The 17,789-nt window shown below is 42.2% G+C and overlaps 2 protein-coding genes across 2 annotated transcripts; both read right to left on the reverse strand.

The window, feature by feature from the left end:
• Positions 1 to 115: 115 nt before the first annotated feature.
• Positions 116 to 9,467, reverse strand: timmdc1 (translocase of inner mitochondrial membrane domain containing 1). Its single transcript, XM_042513144.1, is given in 9 exon segments — positions 116 to 439; positions 528 to 638; positions 2,381 to 2,459; positions 4,059 to 4,126; positions 4,879 to 4,967; positions 5,514 to 5,593; positions 5,596 to 5,678; positions 6,577 to 6,932; positions 8,802 to 9,467. Coding segments are annotated over 8 exon segments (996 nt in total). The 5' UTR covers positions 6,912 to 6,932; positions 8,802 to 9,467; the 3' UTR covers positions 116 to 288.
• A 1,334-nt stretch (positions 9,468 to 10,801) lies between these two features.
• On the reverse strand, positions 10,802 to 17,773 carry poglut1 (protein O-glucosyltransferase 1). Its single transcript, XM_042513145.1, is given in 11 exon segments — positions 10,802 to 11,572; positions 12,455 to 12,511; positions 13,348 to 13,515; positions 13,636 to 13,694; positions 14,429 to 14,528; positions 14,715 to 14,774; positions 15,581 to 15,705; positions 15,795 to 15,923; positions 16,034 to 16,199; positions 16,443 to 16,527; positions 17,684 to 17,773. Coding segments are annotated over 11 exon segments (1,179 nt in total). The 5' UTR covers positions 17,757 to 17,773; the 3' UTR covers positions 10,802 to 11,415.
• Positions 17,774 to 17,789: the final 16 nt, after the last annotated feature.

Raw genomic sequence — 17,789 nt, forward strand, 5'->3', positions numbered from 1 at the left:
TCTGTCCTACCACAGGGACAAACAATCCTCACTTTCCCAAAATGTCAAACTGGTTCTCGCAAAGATAGATGTACAAGAACACACATAGGACAGTAGTTGTATAGAGGACAGCAGGTGAGGTATAACAGTGTCTTTTAATTCATATGTCAAGCAGTTTCCATTCAGATAGAGAGAAGGCGTGTGGAGCCAGTGTGTGGAGTCCAGGAAAACAAGTGACCCACGTATCCTTCCCAGGTGTGTGAAGTCCCACCTTCAGTGTCCAGCAGGTCACACGCAGTGCCGCTCCTGTCATTGGCCGCGTGAGTCCTGAATCACATCCTCCTTCGGCGGTAAAGCCAGCAGTTCCTGGATCCTTTGCATGTCCTTACTGGTTTCTTCTGCCTGAGAGCTGACGTTCAGATCGTCAATCAGCTCGTCTGTCAGCTGCAGACGGGCCGTCCTTGTGATTTCAAAGAGGGAGAGTGAGTCGGACAGCTGCGTTGCAAATTTGGGCTTATGTTTAAAATAATATCATAAAAAATTCTCACCATTCTGAGAGTTTGAGGTCATAAAGTTCCCTTCGCTCTCTCCTCCTCCTCTCTCTGAGAGTTTCTCCGGCCACAGACTGCATGCTGATGATCAGAGCACCGGTGGGAAGCCTGACCAGAAGTAGCACGTGTTATAAAAAACACCATATGTGTATTTAGACCATATTCAAATGCTTTACGTAGTATTTTTGCATGAGAACACAATGTGTTAAAACTTTTTAAAGATCATTTTCGTCGTTAGTGATTTTTATGAGAACAGCTTCTGTACCATGGCGGGGGTGAAAACCGGACTGGAGTTGAGTGGCAACTATTTCTCAAGTATTTTGGAGATGAAGGTAGGTTAGAAAGGGGGTGGAGGTTATTGAAGTTGTTGGGATCTGAACCCGTTTTTTTTCAGTATTGGGGTGACAGCTGCAGTTTTGAAGAGTTTGGGGACAGTTCGGTGGTGAGTGAGGAGTGGATGATGGCAGATATGAGGGGGGGCAGAGAGGATGAAGGTCTGCTAGAGTGAAACATCAATTTTCACCCAATAAGTATGTCAGCAATAACAGTGGGACAGCGCGCGGGAGTTTCTCTCTTTGTGGAAAGATGTGTTGGGACCTGTAGACACCCCGATTGCTCCTAAACAGGTAAAAACATCAGCTACTGTAACTTATGAAAGCATTTCTGTCGACACTTTACAGTACACATCCGCACTGGGGAAACTGGCCGTGTAATAGATTGCCAAAACAATTACTGCTTTTACATAATCTGTTTTGTAACAAACCTAATTGTCACGGCAAGTTCTGAGAAAATTCCAACTTAAATTGCATAACCGAGCTGTTTGACATTCACATCATTTTGTGCCAAATCTCCTCTCAGTCTGAAACAGTCACGCCTTCTTCTGCAATCTTGCCCAACCCGGACCTCCCAGTCACACCTCTGCCATGTGCACGGACAAGAGGACCATTCTGGGGTGAGATCTGGAGCGTGATGTGCTTTCCGATTAGCTGCCTGCTTTCATTTCGCCCCCCTCTGCCCCGGCTGCACCTGGTATAGCCGGGTCCGGGGCTGTTTGCGCACATCAAATGCTCCAGGTGGCTGGTCACTCAGGCAGACAGCGAGAAGAAGAAGAGGAGGAGGAGGAGGAGGCGGCGCTAGTGCGGAGCCAACAGGCGAAAAGACTAGGACTGAGCCAACACGGATCCGACGATCACAGAGACAATCCAAACCGGCCCCTCCGGTCTGTTACACCATCAAACACCTCACACTCAATCACCGTTAGACAATCAAATACAAATCTGCTCCTGGCTCCGTGCGCTCGGCTGGAAGCGGAGAGAGGACTGAGTGAAAAGTGGGACAGAGAGAGAGGAGAGGGGTTGAAGAGAGATAGAGTGAAGCGTAAGTCCAGATCAGACTATGGTAGATGGAGATGAGAGGCTGGAATAACAGAGATGGTATAAATGCAGAGGGGCAGCTGCTGCCTTGGCCTGCCTCCTTGCTCTTGTACCCAAAACACGGCCCTCTGCAGTGCACATGAGTCCCTCTGGCACTGCCAACACAGTTGGAGGGGGGGGGGGGTTCGGCTGGGTGACAGAGGGTTGCTGGGAGGGGCGCAGCTGGCTGCCAGAGTGCTCACTGCTCTCAAGCACACGGGCGTGAACGTGGACACGCACACGAGCATGAGCAGATACGCGTGTCTGTTAAAAGCGTTCGTGCGTGGCAGCTTCTGACGACGGGACTCGGTGCTGTCGTGACACATTAAAATGCTTCAGGGGACAAACTGGATTAGTTACTGCAACAAGTTGATGCGCTACTGTTTGGGTGATCGATGGGTGTGAGTGGACACTTGTGGAAGCAGGAGACGAGCTTACCCCAGCACTGCTCCGATGACTGTCCCCGCCACCAGCCCTCGCAGGCCCAGGTTCAGTCTGAAGAGGCCTCCAGTCACAGCTGCTCGCTCACACACACACACACACACACACACAGTTTTATTATCATTCAGGACTAAATGCGTTGGTATATGTACTGTGTGTTCCAACCTTTTGTCATCAGGTTAATCGAGGATTATAATTGTTTCACTATTATTGAGGGTACTTGTCATTATGAACTTTTTGAAAGATTCGCATCCGGGCACAGAACAAACATCATTCCAGCACAATATAAACTCATGTTTTCTGGAAAGTACATTTTTGGACTAATCTGGTTTTATTAAATATTTTATGGGCATTGTTGTTGTGCTCCGTTTATGAAGCTGGGGTGGAGAGATGAGAGGAAATGAGGTTGGAGAGACGGGGACTGGAATGCAACAAAGGCCCTCGGCCACAGGTGAACTGGGGACGTTGTGGTTCACGGAGGGATCTGCGACTGCTTTGGACAAAATAAATACTAGACGGATCAGTGCTGTCTGTCTCCTCGGGGGGGGGAGTCAACAGTGTCCCGAGTGGACAGTCACAGTGGATTTATCGAAAAGCCTGGACCTATTAGAATATAGAGAAGGAGGAGAGGACATCAGAAAATCTGATAATACGCAGGAGGGAATTTAGAAGTTTCTGGAACATTTCGCTACCAGACTAATATCAGAAAATACGTATCTTACCTAAGTCGGTCTAGACCGTATCAAAGCCCCTGTTAGTGTATTTACCTACAGTAAACTCATACCTATCTATGGCAAAGTCTTGGATTATATAAGTCTGCGATACCTGAGCTCGACCGGTGACAGCAAATTTAGAAACATCCCTCTGAGGACCATGAAGCTGACGTGTAAATAACCGATAGTAGCCATTTGTGTCACAGTGAGAAGTATATATATATATATCACTGCGTTTCCGTGGTGTTCTGCATCAGTCGGTCCGCTTTCTGTCTCGTCTCTGTCTGGGCTGACCCGAACGTTTGCACTCGTACTTGTGATCGTTACAGTGTCTCACTAACTGAATCAGAATCGTCATCGAAAACGCATCCAAATCAGCCCAGAAGGAAACGTGCATCTACACGCGAACTACAGTGCCAGCCTGTTCTGTTACATTGGAGAGAAAGCAGACGTCTCTATGGCCGATATCTCATTATTTCCAACGTTCAACAGCTCACGGCAAAAACAAATATTACACGTACGAGGAAAAATATATATATATTTTTGGCCTCGACTGTCTCTTTAAAATAATCAGTGGGTGAAGTAGCATTTCAATACGTCCACATCCTCAGACGCTGTTGTTTTGACGACATGAGGAATTCATTTGTGTGGAAATACAACACGCAAGAACGCTACAAGTCAGTTAAGAAAAAAAAAAGTAAACATTTTTTGGCAACTGACATTTAAAATCTGTCAGCTGTTAATGAAACTTCTGGCAGACGGCACACAGCAGCAGCAGGAGCGAGCCGCGGAGCCGCTCAGTGCACTGAGTTCATACAGAACAACTCCCACATGGAAATGTGCGAAGATGTGTGAACGTGAAGCAGCCCTGCAGTGACAAAAGTGCACTTCCACAGCTTCTAAACACAGTTTAAAAAAAGGATAAAAAATAATCAGATAACAGGTGTGACCATGTGACTCACCTCCAGCTGCAGCATAATGGCTGATGGCGTACTTGTCTCTGTACACAGACAGCCCCGTGCTCGCAGAACTAGAGAGGGAAGACGACAGACAGACAGGTGAGAGAACATAGTAAACGCAAAAAGCAAAGCATTAGAGGATAATAAAACCATCTATTCTGAATAACATTGTTCTCGGCTGTTACGGCTAAAAACGCCAAACCTCACAAATTGGTGCAATTCTATCAGAAACCATTGGACAAAATGTAATAAGCAACTTTGAGGGAAATGTTCCAAAAATTGCAAGAAATTAGTAGATTCAGGAAATTATTTTGAAAATTTTCCTGGCCATTTTCATTTTTCTAAAATATTTTTTAAAAAATCTTTTCTCAAACTGTCACTATATCCGCAGGCTTGTAACAGCACGCAGACAATTTTAAATCAGACGTAAAATGTTCGCCACAGCACTGTAACATCTCAAACGTGCCACTACTTTTTCATACCTGTGCTGAAGATTTTAATGTACTATTTGTTTTTTTTTTCTTATTCTGTTTATTTCTATCTTCTGTCTTGTTTTACTCTTTTCAAAATCCTATTTTATGTGTTTTTTTTATATCGCCTTGTGTATTTATTTTATACATTTTGATGACGCTTTTCTGTCCGTGTTAAGCACTCAGGATTGCCGTGTTCTTGACAGGTGCAATACAAATAAACACGCCGAAATCTCACCTTTACTCACTGTAAAAGTTTCCTTACACACAATAAAGTGTTCTCAATGTTTATTGTCTCAAATGTAACTCTTAACCTGATGAAACGTTCGTGGATGATCAGTGTGATTGCTTACTTGAATAAGGTGACAAACGCAGCCACTCTCCAGCTCCATCTCCATCCGTACCTCACAAAACCTCGGATCGCTGCATTATGAGCCGAGCGCTGATTGAGACACAGAGGACACGCAGTGTTGAGGTTGCTGCCGTGTTCTTATGATGTGCTATGACATCAGTGTGTCGCTTAAAATGTTCACAGTGGTGCGATCATTTTCTACTGGAACTTCATCGAGGGTTAACACTGGCATCCAAATTTATAGCATTTATTATTTTCAGAAGGAGGAGAAGAAAGAGAAGAAGAGAAAAAGGACAGGAGAGAGAAGATGAAGAGAGAGGAGAATAACGTGAAGAAGAAAGATGAAAAGAAAAGCTGAAAATGATGAAGAAAGAGACAAAAAGCAGACAAAGGAGGAGGGGTCCAACAGACTGAGCTACTGCCGCCCCCTAACATATATAAATATATATATATACAGTATAATATGAAATAACAGGTTTGATTAAGAGAAAACGTTTACCATAAATTCACTCCTTTACCGTGACCGTCATTACACCTCTGTCTCAGACTTTCCTTAAATTCTCTGCTCACGCTGTTCCTCAGCAGCAGGGTTGACGGTGCTACACGCTCACATACAGGTGTCTGTCTGCTTCTTACCACTGCTTCCACTCGGCTCGAGTAGATTTCCGCCTGGCTCAGCTGGATATACCTCTGCTTGGCGTGGCGAGCTGCCGGCAGCCTCCGTAGATGAAGCCTGCGAGTCCAGCCACTAAACCGCTCTTTATGATGTTGGTCAGCTCCTCTGGGTACCTCTGTGTCACGCTGCCAGGAGACAACACTCAACTCAGTGCCCTTTTATTTCTCGATTTTAACACACAATTTAACCTGCACCACCTAAAGAGAGGTAACTACTGAAATTGAAACTGAAAACTGCTAATTTGTTCAAAGTTTAAATACTTAGGCAAAACACAACTCTTGAGTCGTAAAGCAGACACGCTGTAGTTAGCATGTGGTTCTGAACAAGTATATTAAAGCCGTAGTTGGTAACTATTATTAAAAAAAAAAAAAATGTTTTGTTGTATTTGCTCAAAATGTCACTATATCCACATAACATTACATGAGAACAATGATCAGTGAAAAAATATACTCTATTGCCTTGTTGTGATTCTAAAGACATTACTGCATATTAACAAAAACAAGGCAGCTTCATTTAAAACAACTAATAAAGGTCGAGTGTTGCGATCTTGTTCTTTTCTCTAACCCTGTTTATTTACTGCTGCGCACACAGTCTGTGCATCCCAGCCTTTCTTCAATGGCTCTCTTCATGTAACAACGACTAAAAAGGTGAGTCTAGAACTAAGTTCTTTCTCTCTGATTATAAAAACTAAAACACCCTCTGCTAACAACTGTTTTCATTACCAATGTATCTGCTTGTTATTTCTTGATTAGACAAAAACTAGTGAATACTGCCAAAAAAAACCCTTTAAATGGGGTTTTTGATTGTTGGCTGGACAAAACAAGCAAAATACATTGACATTTATTTTCACAAAAGACTTAAGGTGAAAATGATGTTTCAGCTCCAGATTTGGCAGCGACGTTACGTCAACAACAAACTAAACTAATGCAGAAAACTATTGTTTTCTAACAGTGTGAAACAGATTAGAATTTCTAAAGAGGTGAAGGTGATAAAAATGAGTGCATGAGGAACAACAATACCAACTCTAAGTCAAAGAGGTCCTTGATGCGGCGGTCCCATCCTGTGTCTGGGAATTCTGGCCTGCCGATCGTCTTTGGCAAGGTGCTGGGAGAGGGGATGGGTGCAGGAGCAGGACCGGTGGAGGAGGAGGAGGAGGAGGAGGAGGACGAGGGCATCTGTGCAGGCTGGGCAGCAGCCACATCAGCTGCGTGGACCCTGGGGAGCAGGAAGCAGAAGGAAGGAGGCCTGGCGCTCTGGATGAGGCCCTGCAGTAGGCCGGTGCTCGGCGTGCCCCGAGGGGCCGAATCTGCCTGTCGTCTCTGCAGGGCGAAGCTCGTTCTGGGCCGCTCTGGATGCATCACGCTTCAGCTGGCATTGGTCTGCGGAGGAGAGGCAGAAACACATGGCCATGGGTTGGGATGTTGCACTCTCTGCCTCAACTTTAAGCTCCATCCTCAAAATAAACAGCCTTAAGGCAAATGAAATCCTGGCAGGGCTGCACAGGCCGCTCAGCTCAGCAGCTGTTAAATGGTGCAGTCCTATCAAAACACACTGGGCACACAAGCACACTTACTGGGGAGAAATTTCTCTATTAACTACAGAATGTGTCATTGATGTTTCAACGCGCTGCTGGGAGTCAGGTCCTCTGAGCAGGGTGTGCTGGCTGGTCCAGACTCCAAAATAACATCCAGTTATCATCGCATCTTTAAAATGTCGTCTTAAGAATCGGGGAATGTCCGCTATCAGACTGATAATCTCTGTCTTCTGTCGTAAGAAATTATTTTAAAAACCATTGGCAGGATTTCATGTTAAGAAAAAAACATGAATGCCTAATCAATGTGTGCAGAAATACGCTGTTACAAGTAAAAGTCCTACATTAAAATCTGACCACAGTAAAAGTACAAACTATACTTAAATGACTACAAAGTTAAAGTATTCATTATGCAGAATGACCCATATCAGATTAATATGTCTTTAATTATTGGGTTATAATATTTGATGCATTGGTGTGTTCATTACGGTTACCTTCTTAAAACATGGAGTGATATCACATTTCTTATGCTGCACTCAGATGCTCAGATATTCACCAGTATTTAAACCTTTGAAAACTGAGAAAATTAGTCTGATTCCTTTCAAAAACATGGGAAAATGGATATGATCAACTTTGCATTAAAGGTTTCAAAAATTGCAGCAATGAGTAGATTTAAAGAACTACTTTTAAAAAGCTAGAGAACCTTTTTAGGGAAAACAAAATAACGTAGGGGAAAACTCATAATTACATATTCAAAATTAAGTTTCAAAATTAACTATCTTCGGCACTTTTTTCAGGTGTTTTTTTTTCTCTTATAATTTTTTTAACCTATTTTTTAAACTCATTTTTCAAGGATTTTCTTGAACTTTTTTACAAATTTCATGCTATTTTTGGTCATTTCTTCTTCCGTTGCTCATTGCCTTCTTACCGATTTGCTCATGTTTAAAATGGTTAATGTTGCAGCTGGTAAAGGTGGGGGTCATTCTAAATACTTTTTTTGGTTTGTTTCACTGCTGGGTAGATCAACCTATAACATAATTTATTAGCTGATTATATTTTCATTCATCATCAACTAAAACTCATATAATTGGATAAGAGTAAAAAGTGCTTTATTTCCCTCTGAAATGTGGAGTAGAATTATAAAATTACAGAAAATTGAAATACAGAAAGCTCACCAGTGTACAATGAATGTATAATTACCACACTTTATTCCATATATTTAATTATATTTAACATATCCTGAAATGTACCAAAAATAAGTTCAAACCCCTTGACAATTAAAATCAATTTAGGGCCATGTCAGACACCCTTGCTACTCACAGCTTCACTTATGCAAATCATTGTTTGCTTTTCTTACATAAAAAATAACACATTTGAAACGTTATAATTAACAAACATTATGCACAGTGTCTCCTCGCTTGCTGTAGCAAAGCTGTCAGGTCACACCGTGCAGACTGCAGTCTACTGGCTACTGCTAACTCGGCTAATATCTCGCCGTAGTTATTCGGTGAAATAAAGTAAGTAATACATCTTCTGCTTGACCTTATAATGACACGTGGGAATTAAAATAAAGGGTTGAACGCAAACTGCGTGTTTATATGAAAACATTCATAGGAAATACACTGTCTGTCCGATAATGGGAGCCTTAGCACACGCACTTAGCATGCTATTAGCTTCTAGCATATCGGTGATAAAACATTTCTTTAAATGAACTCACCAACAGGAGAGGCTGAATTCCTAAACAGTCAAAAGAGCCGCAACACAATTTGACGCACATTGACGCTAAATACTCAACATATTTCTGTTTCAGTAACTGTCCTCGTAAGAGTTTGTTTCTCAGCGGTGACTTCGACGATGAACTTTGACATCGGCCAGTTTACAGCGACGCAAGCGGATATGACGACAGAGCCACCCTGCGGTGGGAGGACTGAACAGCACGCTGCATCCGCACTAAGCTGCAAATACTGCACAGTTTACAGAAAAAATATTTTGGGTGTCTTCAGTTGAGAAATCATTATGATAACAATTTAAAAAAAAAAAAAACATGGACAGAGAGGAATAAATTTGATCGGGATACTCTCTGATGCATATAAGGGAAATAAAAAGTGATTTGGAGGATTTACAACAAAAAAGGTCTTTCCACAGCGTACACTAAATCCCGGTGGGAAAAAAGCGTATCAAGCACTTCATGCAACCGATAATGATCCTGTTGTTTCTTGCCTTTTATGTTCTTAACAAAAAAGAAATACTGCCCTCGGGATCTGGGATGTTTCAAAACTTTTTTATTGACACAAAACCCCCCAAAATTCTTTACAAGCTGCAACAACAACCTGAAAGTCACACTTTGACCGGGCACGCTTTATCACAGCTTTTTGGCCAAATACACAAAACTAATCTTTTCACAACAGTTCTTCACAACAGTGTAAAAAAAATGACCTTTCATGGGTGACAATCACAGTACAATGTGAATACTACAACATATTCAACATCATACTGTATCATCTATACTTCGTCTATCACTTCATAACGTCTAGACATAACATCAATACAAATATTTATGGGTTTTGTCATTATTGCTTCCTGTTGGCACTTAGTGTGGAATGAAACGCTGATTGTAAATGACTATTTTGTGCTTTCAAGTTATTAAAGGTATGGCACAATGCATCCAAATACAGACACTGACATCATTGTGGCAAATAAATCAGACAGTACATGATGATGTTGTAAAAACGTTTGGTGAAGGGCTGCTAGAGTTTCCTTAGTTGTCCAGTAGAGGGCGGCAAAGCTCCTGCCTCCCCATCAACAGCCTTGGACTTAGGAATCCAAGCAGGTATCAATAATGGCCATTACTTTTATTTGGCCTAATATCGGCTTTAGTTAGGGGCCCTAACCCTCTAAAAACAGTGGATCCTACACTTAGACACTCCCTGACATATCTTTCAAACTCTACACTCCCTATTTTTTAATGCAGGCTTGTTTGAAAAAGATCTGTCATCTCCAGGACATCGCTGTGACCTCAGCTGGGTTATTTTCTCTCCCTTCAAAGCCACAGAAGACATGCAGTCACAGGTTGATATCGCATCAATTAATGGCTAAGCCAATCCCCGTCAGTAATGCGGAACCGTGCGATTTTTGTCCGATCGCCGCAACTTAAAACTATTTCAAACAGGTAAGATCTTGTTTCAGTGTTGGGTTGCATGCAGCGTATTGATTCGCTAAGCGCCTCTTTGTCTCTCTCTCTGTTTATCGTGAGACGACTGTAGCTGGAGTGCGAGCTTCGCACTGGGAGTTACCCTCACAGTGACAGGCGCCCAGTGTTTTAATGACAGAGTGAAGCCGTTTGTGCGTCGGTGGGAGAATTTCGGCACTGTTTGACTTAGTGTCGGACTTCAAATGCTGCTGCTGTTGGCTCATTCCAACAGGGCGGAAAGCGCAGCAGGGGTGCTGCTTCGAACGATAGCAACAAGCACCCCTATTTTTTCAAAAAGCTGCCGTGAAATCGGGCATTCTGGGCCGCAACGATCCAAAAAACAGTCCACGAAATCCTTAGAGGAAAGGATTATAAACCCGCTTACACGGGTCAAGTCATACTTCGTCATGACGATTACTTGATGTGTAAAATCGGCGCAGTGCCCCTTTAACGAGTAAAAACAACAGTTTCAAAACACAGCTCACATAAAGTAGATGTTACTTTGCTGGTGAGTGCAGACAGCAGGCTGTCGAAAGAGGCGTTTTCTTTTAGTGGCAAATCAACTGAGTGAAGCAGAAAGCGATCAGTGATTCAGAGCTGGCATGTAAGACACAGAGTGACGTGTGAAGGTACAGCAGCACCCACAAGAGAGCAGTGGTTCCCAACTGGTGGGTTTGCAGGTCTGTACTGAATGGACCGCAAGAGACCCGCGACCATGTCAAAAGAAACACTTTAATTTGCAGCACAGTGCCTTTATTTTTTCAGTGATTTCCTACTGCAAAAAGAAAGACACTTTCCCTTTTTTTTGAGAACAGTAATATATATATATATATATAAATCCCAGACCCAGTGGCTGCACCAGTTAGGAACCACAGCCTGTAGACCGTGGAATACATAGTAACAGTAACACATGGTCCACATTAGACTAAAAGACTGAATTCATTAGAAATAATGGAAGAAGTATCCGGACAAAGCTTTACACTTCAGCTACACTTCATGTTCTTTTTTTTGACAAAAATAGACTTATCGACATGTAATGTTGCTTGTATAGAAATCGCACGTTGCGGTGCAGTCAGTGATTACACTGATAATGTAGAGCTTGCCTTCACTACAGCTGCCCTGGTCCTGCGGAGTCTCACTCTCACAGCTCCGTCCTGCCCGGTCCGTGGACGACCTGGTTGTAGCTGTTGTTTCTTTTGGGTCTGTAAGTGAGAAGACGGCTGAACTCGGTGAGGAGTCGCTCCCAGTAGCAGGAAACGTCTTCCATCCGCAGGTGGTTGAGGATGAAGTCCTTTCCCCTGCGGGCAGAGAGAGAGAAAGTCAAACTGTGTGCACGCATGCAGGCAGACGTGCAACGCCGTTCTGCACGTCTGCACAGCAGTCAGGCTACATTTACAGTTTGCATCCGTGTCTGTGAAAACATGGACGCTTCACACGAACAACAGATCTAAAAAATCACCACAGCTTCAAGGTGGTTCTTGAGTTATGGCCAAAAACATTTAGTATGAGGTCATCATGATCTTGACTTTTGACCACCAGATTCTAATCGCTTCGTTCTTGAGTCCAAGTGGACGTTTGTGCCAAATTAGAGGAAACTCGCTCAAGATTATCTTCAAATATTGCATTCAAGAGAATGACATGGGTGCAAGGTCACTGTGACCTTGACCTTTGACCACCAAATTCGAATTAGCTCATTGCTGAGTCCAAATGAAAACAGGTGCAAAATTTGCAGAAATTCCCTTGTGGCATTGTTGAGATATCGCATTCGCAAAAAGGGGTCGACAGATTACCGGCCGGGGCGATAATTGACATTTCGCTGATTATCTGTTTTGTGTTGAATTTGTTATATTACACTTTTTAAATATGAACAGAAACATTTCATTTTTATTGTAAATGCACATCGGTTCCAAATGTCAGTTATCAGTCTCATTAACTACTGATAATCGGTATTGGCTCTGTAAAACCAATATCAGTTTACTCCCAGTCCACAAGAATGTGCCAGACGGACAGGACGGACGGACGGACGGACGGACAACCTGAAAACATAACACCTCCGGCCTCGGCTATAGCCGGCGCAGAGGCAAAAAAATACGTGAACAGTGGAGCACCGACTTTTTCCAAATACACGGATGCTGCAGCTCAGTACCAATAAAATTCGATCGTAACATTTGATGTGTTACCTCGTGGCGATCTCCTGTGCGATGTCGTCATTCTCCTTGACAAACTGTAGTAATTCCCTAAGAGACAGAACACGTAAAGACATGTCAACGCATAACGTACACACGGAGGACATTCAGACCAAAATATGTTAGGGTGCAGACACAGGTTAAAAAGTGCCTTCAGTGCTGATTTCATTCATTCAAGCAGTGACCTGCACGGAGGCAGGCGTGTGAATTTGAACATGAAACTTCTCAGGTTTCAACTGTTACATCACCTGCACATGTATATGGTGCTGACAGACGTTATTTTATTTTTAACCGCTTTAAATGTTAGCCAACATTTCTAGAGGGATGAATTTGATATCACATGAAACTACAAGACATAAGGTCCCTTGACCTCTGACCTCAAGATATCTTAATGAAGATGGGTTCTGTGGCTACCCATGAGTATTGCTTTATAGACAATACTTATACTTGTCTTTTGCAGTTTTTGCAAAATCAAGACAATCTGGTAAGAGTTGCTCGACCTTGTCAATATGAACTTGATACATGTTTTGTAATGCAAAACAATGGAACTAAAAACGGTATTAAAAAATGGGATTAATCGCAATTAACAATTGAAATTCTGTGATTAATGGCAATTAAAAAAAATGTATCATTTGACAATCCTGTTTTTAAAACACATAACTGTTGCTATGTTAAAACCTTGTGTCCAAGTTTTTTTGTGCCAGTAAAAATGGACAAAAACTGGCAGAACTGAAAAAGTGCATGTTTGGTCTCGTGTCATGTGTTTTCTAAGGCGTTCGTTAAGAGAGATGCAAAATATGGAACTCAGTGAAACTGGTCACACAAGGACCAGGACTGCATGTAAATGTCATAACGGAGGAGAAAACGTGTGACACCGGCTGAGGTACCTGACGTCAGAGAGATCCTGCTTGACTGGGATGTAGTGGACCCAGGGCCGCAGCTGCGGGTAGAAAAACTCCTGCCATTCATCCCCCACATGAAACACCAGCGAACCACAGAGGAAGAGATGTTTGAGGCGGAAGCTGGCCGCCACACCTCGGAAGTTGAATAAATATCTGCAGGTGTAGGAAGGGACGGTTAAGACTGATCACAAGTTATGTGCTTCGCTCAGTGAGATGGACATCCAACAGCGTCTTAAAGGTCACATTTTGTCTGTTATTCAAAATCCGGCCTACTTGTATTTGCAGTGATCGACCAGAGGGATTTCTATGGCCGGGGGTCTCCCTAGTGTGTCCTAAAACAGACAGAAAGACACGGGTTAGTGAATTATTAATACTGATCAACTTTTTGAGTCAAAATACAGGATTCCCACACGCTGTCGTGGACAACATAAGATTCAAACTCTATTCAAACATTATTTCAGCGTCCCACATGATCTGTTTAAGGACAGTAGGAAATTCAAAATTCAATGATTATTTATGTTTTTACAGTTTCTGTGATGAATGGTGTCATTTTGGCCATTTTGAAAATAAACATGCCTTTCAAAAAAAATAATAATAATAATAATCGCCCTAAATTTAGTAAATCAAGTTTTCTAAAGAAAAAAGTGCCCAAAATTTTAAAGAAAAAAAGGCCAAAATTATTTTAAAGAAAAATGCCATCCCAACCTGTTTTCTTAAAAAAATTTAAATAAATAATGCTACATGTCCATTTAAAAAAAAAAAAATTTTCTGTAAAAATTGCCAAAAATTCAAATACAAGAAAAAATAAAATGCAGCCATTTAATGTTGTATTCCCTCCCCTAAATTATTAAATACATTCACTATTGTGTTACATTAATGTAATTTAATTTACAACACATTTCTCCAAAACTTTCAATGATTTTGACTCGTTCCATTACTTTTCCATGCCTGGAAAATGTAATTGTGAATTTCCATGAATTTTCCAGGTTTTCCATGACTGTATGAACCCTGTATAGTGTCTTATACAGGTGCTTTTTAACCCCGGTGTGGTTTCAGAATGACTGACCCTCTCGGACTTCCAGGCCTGGTTTTTAGTGTACTCTGCATCCACCAGGTCTGGAGCTTCTCTGGACAGAAGAATCAGAGGGTCTCGCTCTGGACTGGTTCTGTCAGAGAAACAAAGACGACAATGACTAAACTGTCACTTCATCATAAGTCTCAGCTTTGCAGCCAACGGAGGTGAGAAGAAGGTGAGTAGAGAGTTATGACAGAAGAAACTGTGATAACTGACATGAAAACATTTAAATTGTTGTATAATGTCACGTAAACACACAAACTAATAAGATCAGGACCTGGAGCCCCTGAAGAATCCTTTGAACTCTTTCTTCTTCCATGGCCACTGTGCTGCAGACCTGCCACAACACATCACATAGAAAGGCACAATTATATGATGCATTTAATCATTTCAGAAGGGGACAGACAGACTTAAAAAAAGAAAAAAAAAAAAAAAAAGGAACCAAACCAAGTAACCAATAACACCGGACAGGACAGGGGTGATCCTCTGCGGTGGGCAGCCACAGTAAAGGATCACACACGGACCAATGAAACCCATAAAATATAGATTAAAAAAAATACTCCAGCATGCAAAGGCAAGACTTGGGAGAAATTAAGGACGTACGTTTTGAGTAAGAAAAAATGGGAAAAAAAAGAGCAGAAAACGCCATTTTCATTGACAGAATTTATCAGAGAAACATGCTTTGCTGAAAGGCTCATTTTAGCCAATAAAGTTTTCTTTTGGGTCTCTTTTTGTTGATCTCCAGAGCTGATTATTTCAGACGAATAGAGATTACTGCAGTGAGAGAGGAAAAAGAGCACTTCGAGATCTTAAATTTGAGTCAGGCTGAGATAAGAGGAGGACAAGTGACCACCTCACGTATCCACTCACGGTGCATTCAGGACCACTTGGAAAAACAAACTCTTGGTTAAAATTAATTGAACCGCTGTCCAGCTCGATTTACATTATGGAAAAGTGCGGGCGGCATCGTGAACAGACGCTGCAGCTGCGGGGGACAGGTACCCCGTGTCTATTACGGCCCTGTGTATGTCATCGGCTATAACTCTAAATAATTACTGTTTCAGTGTAATATTTATCAACTCTTTTTCTGTAAATACTTCATCAATGATTCATGCCAATAAGTAACAAAAAAAATTGCTGAACGTTACTTTTTAAGGATCCCTCATCAGATCCCATCGTCCCAGTCCGGTGGGGTATATGGGCTACACGGCAGGCCCTCCCTCCCAAAACGTCCACGCAGGGTACATGATGTCCTGGTAGTCTGCTGTCTACTCATATCAAACATAAAACACAGATCAAAACCGGCATTTGTGTGTGTATCAAAGTGTGTGCGTAAAACTAATGCCTACAGCCTGACCTTACTGAAAGACAAGACGGGCAGGGTCGGCTGCACCCAGCTGGGGACTTGTGGGTAATCCCTGACATTTACCACCATCTCCAAGTCAGGCAGCCTGTCAATCACCTCCAGGATGAAATGCTCCACCCACTGCACCTACAAAAAGAGCAAACAATCAGCTGATTGGGAGCAGTAAGTAACAATGTGTTCAACTTGAGCCGTTACGGCTTCTGAGGTGACCGAACATAATAAATAATCACATGACAGACTTTTTCTCCTCACCTGGCAGGAAACATACAGTTGTGTTCTCTGTACAACTTGTGACCGATGATCTGGTAGTGGGTGCCCACCCCTCTTTGAACAGTCGCAGCCATGAGATCTTCAGAGATTCTCCCTTTGAACGGCCGCAGGTCATCATGTAGGTCACTGAGACAGATATCGAGAGTGGTGCCAGAAGCGATCCAAATCAAACCTGCGCAGTGGATCACTATGGCAATTGAACGTCTGTATCTTAAGAAAAAAAACACAAGTGGTGCATAAACATGAACTAGTCTCAAGAGAGTTTTTTGCTGCGTGATTTCCTTCACAAATCTAATTTTATGGTAGTTTGAGAGAAATCTGAATTACAATATATGAGGAAAAGCAAAGACATGACGGCATCACACACACCTTACGTGGCAGCTACAGTTGACGGGATTGCAGGGAGTGTATCCTTTTACAGCATCGGAAATCTTGTCAATTTTCTTCAGTTGACCTACAAATAAAGGAAACTAGTGTTAGAGAACAGCAATACAAACAACAACAAAGAATGTAGAAAACGATAAACAACAATCATGTCAATAAATCAACCAGACAGGAACACTGCACAACAAAAAAAGATCACTGAGTCTTTCTTTGTGCCTTTAACCATCTTAAAATACCCGAAGAATGATCTAAGGACACATACAGTGCTGTGAAAAAGTATTTACCGATTTCTTACTTTTTTTCAGTGTGTCAAACTCGACTGTTTCAGATCATCAAACAAATTTAAATATTAAACAAAGATAACCCAAGTAAACATAAAATGCAGTTTTTCTGTGCTGACTTTATTTGTTAAGAGAAAAATACTACCCAAACCACATGATCCTGTGTGAAAAAGTAACTGCCCCCCTTGTTAAATGATGAGGTTATTTTGTTTAGATATCTGTATATTTTATTGGGTTGTTCATCTTAATTGTTATTTCAGGAAGTTTCATTCTTGGTTTTAATGGAATTGATTCACATTGATGGTCAATCGCTGGCTTTGTTTTGTGTCTGCAACTTGCACCTCACACTGTGCTTCAATCTGGGTTTAAATGTGCCATCTAAAAGTTGCTTTCTTGATAGATCCAGTAAGGAGAAATGGAGCTTATTGGGTCAGCATCAGGTCAGTGTCCCCGAACAAGGCCATTGGGTCATTAAGGAGCTTGTGTCCTAAAATGACCTTAAATATCCTGCTTTGGTTTTGCACGCTTTTCACATCATGGGCTCAAGTTACAAATGCAGCACAAAATAAACGCTGAGCCTTCGTGTGTCTGAGTAAACACTGCCGGGGCATCCAGCCAGATCATTTGTTTGTGCTAACTAGCCTTAGCTGACGTGTTTCTACATCTGCGCCCAGCCTCAATGAATATAACTACCATGGTCGATATCATTTATTTTACAGTGTCGCTTAAAGCGGAACAACCATCCGTGCAAACCTTAAAGTTAGCACAGCGCGCTTGGCTGAGTTAGCTCGCGGGCTAACGTCCGTTAGCTAGCTCGTGAAGTGATGAATGACTCCAACAACAAAAGTTACCTCAAGTTGGCACAGCGAAACAAACGGCGGCAAACTCTCACAAACACGTTTACACGATGTTTTACGAGTCGCATTTGTTTAAATTTGTTATTACCTGAAGCGGGAACCAAACATAAAGCAGAAACTTGCAATAGTGTGAAAAACCTCCACAGCCAAGAGCGATTCATGTTTCTTTCTATCCTCCAGCGCTGTCTGAGGAG

Source organism: Plectropomus leopardus, chromosome 24, assembly GCF_008729295.1.
Source record: "Plectropomus leopardus isolate mb chromosome 24, YSFRI_Pleo_2.0, whole genome shotgun sequence".
Classification (NCBI taxonomy): domain Eukaryota; kingdom Metazoa; phylum Chordata; class Actinopteri; order Perciformes; family Serranidae; genus Plectropomus; species Plectropomus leopardus.